This window comes from Armigeres subalbatus, unplaced genomic scaffold, assembly GCF_024139115.2.
Source record: "Armigeres subalbatus isolate Guangzhou_Male unplaced genomic scaffold, GZ_Asu_2 Contig288, whole genome shotgun sequence".
NCBI lineage: Eukaryota > Metazoa > Arthropoda > Insecta > Diptera > Culicidae > Armigeres > Armigeres subalbatus.
In genome coordinates, this window is record NW_026943028.1 from 366,536 (window position 1) to 376,459 (window position 9,924).

Sequence of the window (9,924 nt, forward strand, 5' to 3'; positions counted from 1 at the left end):
GTACAATAGGTCTCAAGATCTGAAAATGGATTGGGAACAAAATTAAGGATGAGTAAGCAATGAATGACATGAAGATTGACAGATCCAGAAATGTTCTTTCGCTTAATCGAATTAAAGTTAACAATTTTTTTTTGTCTTTATTAAGGAGACTTTCAGCCCGAGGCTGGCTCGTCTCCAGGTTAATAATTGATTTCTAAAATATGGATCCTTTGGGAGAGTTGACTTTAAATAAGCCAATGAATTGACTGGTCCAGGATAACCATCCAGTCGGGAAAAATGCGGGAAATCATGAAACCAATCGGGAAATTGAACAATTGATCAACTCATAAACATTCATTACCAAATATATGAACTATTTTTTTTTATTAATGAGGAAATTTCTCGAGGAACTCAAGAAGCAAGGCATTCTCAAGAGGAACTTATGATGATTATTTTCAAAACTTTCAAATTATGATAAATAATTTCAGATGATTTTGTCATGAAAACCGATTAATCTAAAAGGAATTAGAAGGATTCATGAGAAGACTATGGGTGCACTTGAACAGCTTTCGTACGAATCTTAATCCCGAAAGAATTTTTGGTAATTGAGATATCTTCCGAGCAATTATCGACGCGTTCATCTAAATACATGGATGAGGGAATATTGTCTGATTTTAATTTTGATTTTACGTAGTTGAAGAAGTTCTTTGGGCATGACTATTTCGTTTTCTGTTTTAGTGTTGTGCTCTTCAAATGCTACATCCATTCTCGCGTGATTTTTGAAAACGTCGTAAGTCCAAAAGAGAAGCTCTTTTTGTTTACTTTCTTTTTCGATTATTACGAAGCCATACTAACATTTACATCGGATTTTTTAACAGAGATCTGAAGAAAATTGCTTTGTTTAGCGTGTTGAGGTGAAAACATTGCAATAAATGCAAAACTAGCTTAGATATTAGTGAAAGAGAGCGTAATGAAAGAGAGTCCCTCATTTGGACATACGACGTTTTCAAAAAACACGCTAGAATTGCTAGTTTTTATTGATCGCAGATGTCTAAATATTTTTTCCAAATTTTTATTCGTATTGTCTAGCTTGTAAGTTTTATGTAAGTTTTGCTTACGATTCTTTAAATTTTTTTATCTGCCTATTGTATCATATTAGATACACATTTTGAATTTCCGCTCCGTCGATTTCTTCTTTTTGTAACCTCGTTGATAATAATATCAAAAATGATGTTATAGAAGATATCAAATTTGCTTACAGTTAAATCTACTTAGCTTATGTCTTATGTTGTCATAGTTTGCTTTATGGTATTCAAGGACTTCTTCAAAGTCACTGTCGCTGGGTTTTTGATACTCATGAACGAACAAAGAGTATTCGATTGCCGTGTGAAATGTTTCGTTTTTCCATAACGGATTCAATGATTCAGACACACAGAAATTTTCTTGTAGAAAATCAAGGTAACAATTCTATTGATTTTTAATGTGATGGTTTGGTTAAGTCCTAAGCTAGCAGTTCTGTCAAATATAAACATTAGTGCTTCATTTTCCTCAGCGACTGGAAGTAGAATTTGTTCGTTCTCTGAATCTGGAATAAAGTCAGCGGTGCGTTAATAAACTCTCCGTACAATGTACTTTGACTTCAGGTGGAAGTTCCGATAAAATTTCTTCTGCAGTTTTTAAAAAGCTTTCATAAGATGTTGTTTGCGCATGTTCCAGTGGAAAATACACAGAGGAGAAAACGTGGGTTTCTCCTGCAATGTTAGATTTCACCCAATTATTATTTATGAATCAAAATTTGTAGATTAGATTAGAACTCCATCGCCAGATTTTTTTTTAGATTCTGAGAAATCACGGTCGTTCCTGAATACATTAAAGCGGCTTCCTAAAAGTTCTACACTATTCACGCTTTCATCCCAGCTGGTTTCAGTTGCCAAAATAACAGAGAAGGACGAGCATAAAATGTTATTATGAATTTCCTTCATTTTTGCTGGGCTGTAAAGTAAATCAAAATTTCAGTCGCATTCTGTTTTGATGAAGAACTTGTTGGAAGTACGTTGGTTGTTAAAATATTTACCCCGTCACGTCGGTCGATAAGATAGTGCCACTTTCTTCAGCCGAAGAAGGTGTCCTTACTTGCGAAAATTTCCGGGGGAAGGAGAGTGGTACCTCTCCCGTAGTTGCTGTAGGTGATGCGTCCACTCGCTGGACAGGTATTGGCGATATGACTGTAGATCAGCTGCGGCTTCAGTTGGCCTAATTCCGTATTCCTGATGAACTTGGCTGAATATTTGATGTAGATGTTCTGGTGCCACCGGCAATCCTTCAGATGCAAGGAGCATCCTGATGCTCGTTGGAGTCATTCCTTCGACGCATACATTAGCAGACTGGTCCTTCATGTATGCCAAAAACGACCGAACAACCTTCATAATGCTCGGGTCACGTAGCCTGTCTTTGAGGAAATGGCCGTCTCCTTCGGTGGAATGCTGAGTCAGACGGACGATGGGTGGTCTCATCGGATCTAACTCAAACTGGCTGTCAGGATTTGGTAGTTGTATTTCCTGTTGTTGATGTTGTTGTTGTTGTTGGTGCTGTTGATGATGTTATTGATGTTCTGGATGATGATGCTGTTGATCATTTTGTTCTTGTCGTAGATGTTGTTGTTGTTGAAAGTTTTGCAGATTTCCGATATTTGATGTATTCTGTTGGTTGTGGATTGATGTAGGTGTGGGTTTTGTTTTTTGGCCGGGTTTATCGTTCACCTTTTTTTTTTAAATTGATGAACGATTTTGCAGCAGGAGCAGAGAGAGTTGCAATTGAGTGGTGCGTAGATGCTGGGGGTCTGGAAAATTGATGCTTTGCCATTACGAGTAGCTGTTTGTCTGTAGGTTGGTTGTTATAGTTTTTGCTGTTCTGGGAAGTTGTGATGTTGTTTTTGCCTCTGATGGGGATTGTTGGTGGTGCTTTTTGTTTATGATGTCTTTTACTATGAGTCGCCTTTTCAGTCAACGGATTATTGGTGAAGGTTTTTCTGGAAATTTCATGATGCCGGTATTATTCCAGTTTTTTTCAGTCTGTGCTCCAGCTACATTTTTTACCTGGTACCTGCATTTCCAACCAATTTCATTAAGATGTCTAACATAACTTCCCTTGACTTGCGCTTCGGCACTTAGTTTAACCATTTTTGCGCGTCGCTCAGCGAAAAGCTCGGCAATGGCATCACGCGCAATTTTCCGCCCAGCAAGAGCTGGGTTTGGTTGGTGCTGTTTTGCGTTGATATTACCTAAGTGGAGATTGTGGAATGTGAACTTCAGCAACTAAATTAATTTCGGTGTAGTTTTTGTCTAGGGATTCCTCTGCTAGTTCATCCGCCAAAGTCTTGCTTGCGAACGTTGAGCTTTTATCAGTGCTGCAGTCAATATTGAAAATAGCAGCAGAAACTGACCTGACCTTCTCTAAAAGTTGCTCACTCAAAGAAATTAAGTGAGGGAAGTCTCCAGTTGTGCTTCGTTTTGCTGCTGCTGATGTTATTTCAGTTATTGCCGAGTTACCAAGTCGCTCTTGACAGCATTCATGAAGTCCGGCAGCAAATCGGTTGAGTATTCTGCTTCCGTTGTTGTTGTTGGTGTATTCGTTATTGCTTTTACAGCTACACCTGCTGCCGAATTGGTGGCCTTTTCTACAGCCTTACAGGTGAGTGCTGAAGATGTGTCCAGTAGAGCTGATAATTTGTTTTTTTGCCTTTCTCGTATACAAAGTATACGTAAAGGCTATATGTTCGCTCCAAAAACGAACTTTTTATAGGAGGCCTGGAGACCCATAGTGTTATATACCGATCGACTCAGCTCGACGAATTGGAGTGATGTCTGTGTGTGTGTATGTGTGTGTGTATGTGTGTGTGTGTGTGCAAAAAGTCTAGCTCATTTTTCAGGCACTTATCCTTAACCGATTTGCAGAATCTTGTCCCATTGTTTCCTATTGAAAATTGACCCGATCGGACTAAGGGCTTAGAAGTTATGGCCAAAATACTTTTTTTTCATATTAAAGCACGTTAAAAAGTCTAGCTCAATTTTTAGGAACTTATCCTTAACCGATTTGTTCGCAACAAGTTGCATTCGACACAGAATCCTGTCCCATTGTTTCCTATTGAAAATTTACCCGATCGGACTATGGGCTTAGAAGTTATGGCCAAAATACTTTTTTTTCCAAATAAAAGCACACTAAAAAGTCTAGCTCATTTTTTAGGCACTTATTCTCAACCGATTTGCTCGCAACAAGTTGCATTCGACACAGAATCTTGTCCCATTGTTTCCTATTGGAAATTGACTTGATCGAACTATGGGCTCAGAAGTAATGGCAAAAATACTTTTTTTCATTTCAAAAGTGCGACGAAATTACTCACTCGCAAGAAACGAGAAAGGCACTATCACCGCTAGGTGGATTAATCTGGGTTTTTATTTCCGTAGCACTATTTTTCTACTGCTGGTGACGCTTGAAATGTTTTGCTTAATGACACCAAGATTTTTTTCTACGCGTTTAAGCGTTTCGTCGTGAGTGGCAGCTAAGTTTTCGTAGTTAGAAGTGGGAGCATTAAAGTCCACATTACTTCCTCGTGATTGGGCTGCACTCCTACACATGCTGCGTGAAATGCGTCACACGCGGAGTACTTACTTACGTGGTCAGTTAATAATATTTATGAAAAGCCAAAATAATAAAATTATATACACGAGCGCCAGAAAGCGCGTCCAAACTCAAAGGTGGTTCAGACTAGCAACCCTATAACTAGAGACCAGCGAAGTGAAAAAATTGTCGAAATAGCAACGTATGAAAATGCATGATATCGTTAAAATAAGACTAGCAACACTTGAACTTTTTGCTTGGTTCTTATGGATGCAAGTCGAATTGGAACCGTTTTTGACGGTTCAATTGGAAACAAGATGGCGTCTTCGCCGATCTCTTATTCTAGTATTTCTAGTTCAGACAACAACAACAACAACTCGATAAGAACTCGGATTTGTCCCGTCCCGAACACTCCAAGGACAATATGTGACGGATCGGCGTCACGTTCGTACCGGTAGGCAGTGAATATTTTTGCATATTTCATTAATATACTATCTACCTCTGATGAAAAAAAAATCTACATTCTTCCAGGGATTCCGACGAGAATCCTCCAAGGATTGTGATGAGAATCCTTTAGTAATTTCGACTGGAATGTTTCAGGGATTCCGACGAGAATCCTCAGAGCATACCGAAAGGAACCTTAATTTAAAAAAGGGATTGTTCCTGGGATTCCAAATTATCTCGGGATGTCAACGGAATCCTCCAGGAATACCAACGGGAATACCAACAATCATTGAAGGTGGGTGAAGCGCTTATATAGCCAAAAATAGTCTTTTTCAGCTTAAACACTAGCTTATTCAGCTTAATTTGTTTGTTGGGATTATGGATTTCGACGGGAATGTTCCAGAAAATCCAACGGAAATGTTTTAGGGATTCAAATGAGAAGAGATTCAAGAGATTTCGAATGGAATCTTTAAGGAATTCCGACGGGAATATTTAGGGAAATTCGATGGGAATATTCCAGAAAATTCCGACAGGGATGTTCCAGTGATGTAGAAGCGTGAATGTTCCAGGGATTTAGAAGCAGATCGTCGAAGGATTCCGAAGTAATCTGTCGAGGTATCTCGAAGCAAATCGTTTAGGGACTCCGAATTAATTCTCCAGAAATTTCGAATAGAATCCTCCAGTAATTCCTAAGGGAATCAGGGTTTCGAAGCAAATCATCGAAGGATGTTGAAGTAAATCGGCGAATGATTCCGAAGCAATTCATCAAAGGACTCCAAACTAAATCTTCGAGAAATTTGCATTCTGAAGCGAGTCATCGAATGATTCCGAAGCAATTTGTCGAGGGATTCCGATTGTCGAGAAATTCCAAGGCAAAACGTCGAGAGACTCCGAATTAAATCTTCAAGGGATGCCGAAACAAATCGTCAAGGAATTCCGAAGCAAACCTCCGAACGATTCCGAATAAAAATTTCAAGTGATTCCGGATGAATTCCGAAGCATATCAACGAGAGTTGTTGAAGCAAATCCTCCATGGATTATGAAAGAAAACCCCGAGAGATTCCCAAGGGTATCCTTCAACGATACCGAAAACAATTCCCGATCAGGAGAAATTGGCTAAATAATACCTAATTCTGTTATTGATACCATACTCTGTTATGAACTAGCCCTGCATAAGAGGTAAAATACCAAAGGAATAATAAAAACTAATATGCACAATACTAAAGCCATAACATACTCAGTTATTAAATTGAATTTCAATATCAAATCCATAACCAATTATTTTTCGTTTGGTATTGAAATACCTAAAAATACTAAAGTATTCTGCATATAAGTTTTTGGTATTTTTTTTATATTTTGCCTCTTATGTAAGGCTAGTTTATACCAATTTCTGTTATCGAGGTCGTCGCTCCTGCTCGGGTTCAGTGTGAATTCTTCTAGATTCCGGTTGGAATACTTAGATGATTCTGAAAGAAATTCCAATGAGAATTCTTCTCGGATGCTAATGGCAATCTTTCTCAGAAATGAGAAACAAGCTCATTTTCTAGACCAACATTTAGGGTATGTGTTTTATTCTTCTGATTCTTCGTCTACATATAAAGCTATATATGTGGACAAAGAATCAGAAGGAATAAATTTTGGCTGTTACGCCCTTTTCAAATGTTGGTCTAGATTTGTCTTCCACTCATTTCATTATGATAGTGTGAATATGACCCGAGCAGGAGCGACGACCTCGATAACAGAAATTGGTATGATTTAGCCTTGCATAAGAGGTAAAATACCAAAAAATAATACCAAAAACTTATATGCAGAATACTTGAGGCATACCATGCTTAGGTATTTCAATACCAAACGAATAATAATAGGTTATGCATTTGGTATTGAAATTCAATTTAATAACTGAGTTTGTTATGGCTTAAGTATTGTGCATATTAGTTTTTGGTATTATTCCTTTGGTATTTTACCTCTTATGCAGGGCTAGTTCATAACAGAGTGTGGTATCAATAACAGAATTAGGTATTATTGATCCAATTTCTCCTGCTCGGGGAGAGATCACTCTTTTATCTTCAAACTTTTGCAGTTATTCATTATGCTATATGTTGACAAATGATGACTATCTTTTCAAATCTTAGGGGGGCTAATTTTATCTAGAGAGGGTTAAGCCCCTTCTCATTTACGCCAATAATGGTTATGTGAGTTCTGAGTGAGTCTTACTACTTCCTATAGAATTCTAAAAAGCATATCTGCTGTAATTCATGTGAGCCTTCGGAATGGAGATGTTGAGCTGAAACTGTATTGTGAGCCTTAAGTATAACCCGGTTCGGATCTCCATTGAAGGCAGTCATGTATCCACTGCAATGCCATCGGTTGATCTCTTCAATGTTTCCAGTAATGTTCCATTGAAATCCACAATGATGATTGCTTTAATTTTTTTTAATTCTACTATCACTTCAGTTCAGTGAAATTGATTACGTTTGAAGAACTTATCACTGTCCATCGAATGGTCATTTACGTAAGAGGCAAAAATGTGATCCAATTACGAATATTCAACCGTGGACATAAACCAGGACTGAATATTTGTTATTACTAAAGCCATGTCCATTTAGAATCCGGAATCATTTATTGTATTGCAGCGGCACGGAAAGTGACCGCTGCAAGAATTCTTTTACAGCGGTTTGTCTACCTAGGCGCCCACTTGCTGTGGTATAAATTTCACGAAGTTTCAGGCAGCGTGTCAAAAATTATTCCAGATGCATGCCGACAGGAGAGAAAAAAGTCTGCACACCCACGTTGATAATCCTGCTCATCGTCGATGAAACCTACGTCAAAATGGATTTCGGACAGCTTCCTAGCCAAAAATTCTACACGGTGACGGCACGAGGAGAAGTTCTGCGAGGTTTAAGTTTGATTTTTGGACAAACTTGCAAAAAAAACTGATGATTTTGGCAAGGGATATGCAACTGTGGGGCAAAGACCTAAGTGTTTGTGGCGAATAAGACGATGGACTCGAAGTTGTACAAGGAGGAATGTCTCAAAAAACCGCGGTCGACCTTCTATAAAGCTCATAAAGGTCCCGTGAAGTTTTGGCCAGATTTGGCGAGTTGCCACTACAGCCGGGAGGTCATCCAGTGCACTGCAGTGGTACCGCGATAATAACGAAGATTTCATCGATAAAACATAAATCCACGCAACTCCCACAGCTCCGGCCCATCGAGATATTTTGGGCAGTAATGCAGCGGAAGCTTAAGAAAAGTGGAAAAAGTGGAAAAACAGCTCGAGACGCGACTCAGATGACCAAAATGAGGAACAAATGTGCCAAGGAAGTTGACTCCGGAGGTGTGCAACTTTTAATGAGAGGAATAATGAAGAAGGTGCGAATTTTTACTAGAAACAAGAAGAAAGTAATTGTATCAATAATTTTCCCTTAAAGTACAGTAAATTACCCTTGTTTTGATGTATTAACCTTCTTTGTACGTCAATCCGTTGCCGAGATACAGATGATTTTATTATTCCGGATTCTAAATGGACATAGCTTTATCCCTCACTCAATTACTATCAGCACGCTGCGTTCAAGACTGCACCTACGAATACTACCCACATTTCCACTATCGCCAGAGATCTTAATCAACAGGAAATAATCGATTATGATTAGATTCTCCAGGTTTTTCGTAATTTATTTTATTTTGTTGCGTTACATCCACTTATTGCATCATACATCATCGTCAATGATGTTGCTTACGACTTGGTAGGTATTAAACCTGTCCACGTTAAATTTCGGACACCCATCTACAAACGCGATTTTTAAACATTTTTACCAACCACTGAGACGATCTATTTACATGTCAGCTCAATCTCTTCGCTTTACTGTTGCATTCAGCATGTCTTAGCTCTTGTTCAAATTGATGGAATGGCGACAAATCAATTGAACATTGTCCAACTGTCCGAAATTTAACGTGGACAGGCTTTAGTTGAAAACCGTTAAAATTTCAGACGAATCGATTTGTTGTGGATGGTCTACATTCTAGGGGTTTGAAAAGCCTTGAAGTTCAAAATGACAAAATTTGTATGTTCAAAGTAGTTTTTCAATTAAGGACGAATAAAAATTGCATTTATTCAGACCTTTACCGGGCTCTTAGTTGATGGCAAATCAAACTCGACATAGCCGTTTATTGAACCGATTGTTATCTATAATTCGTAAACCGTTTATCTGAGTAATCCCCTTCCGGCAGCTCCCTTACTTTTGCATCCATAGCATCACAATCGAAGTAGTATAAACACTGATAAATTGGTTCCCAAAACTGGTAGTAATAGTTTTGATCATCTCGCTCAATCCGTACCTCAAACTCTTTGTCTATATTTAAGTACCGTCGTTCGGTTGTATTTCCTCTATTATAAGTCGGCCAGAAAACGTCTGAGCTTTGCTCTTCGGGAGTTGGATTTCTAAAATCAGAAATAAAACATAAACAAATCAATTTGGCTAAAAGTTACAATGCGACTCGTACCCAAATTTCACAAAGCTAGTGACAAGCTCGACCATCTTTTTGTGCACTTCCCATTCCTCTCGAAATGCACTACGATTGGCCAGAGCTTCACGCACAATGTACGGCGAGAACACGTACGCCAAGTCATCCCCATGGACAGCCCCGTAGAAGTGTTCGCGGATCATGCCTTTACTTAACTCGCGCTTTGAGTAACCGAAACGGCCGTCATACTCAAACCGGAAGTAATACAAGGGCTGATCGTTTTCGCAATCCAAAAGTTGTCGCGCAAGCCGTTTCATTGGGTAGTACGCGCTAACCATGTTCAGCAGTTTCCCGACAAACGTGGCAAACTCAATGGATTTCAATTCGTGTGCTACCAGTTTGTAGATGTTCGGTACCACCT

At 38.8% G+C, this 9,924-nt stretch overlaps 1 protein-coding gene across 1 annotated transcript; it reads right to left on the reverse strand.

Moving 5' to 3' along the window:
- Positions 1 to 9,082: 9,082 nt before the first annotated feature.
- On the reverse strand, positions 9,083 to 9,918 carry LOC134203900 (uncharacterized). Its single transcript, XM_062678733.1, has 2 exons — positions 9,543 to 9,918; positions 9,083 to 9,480 (listed from the first exon to the last, which is right to left on the reverse strand). The coding sequence occupies exons 1-2, from the start codon at positions 9,839 to 9,841 to the stop codon at positions 9,222 to 9,224; spliced, it is 558 nt and encodes a 185-aa protein (XP_062534717.1). The 5' UTR covers positions 9,842 to 9,918; the 3' UTR covers positions 9,083 to 9,221.
- Positions 9,919 to 9,924: the final 6 nt, after the last annotated feature.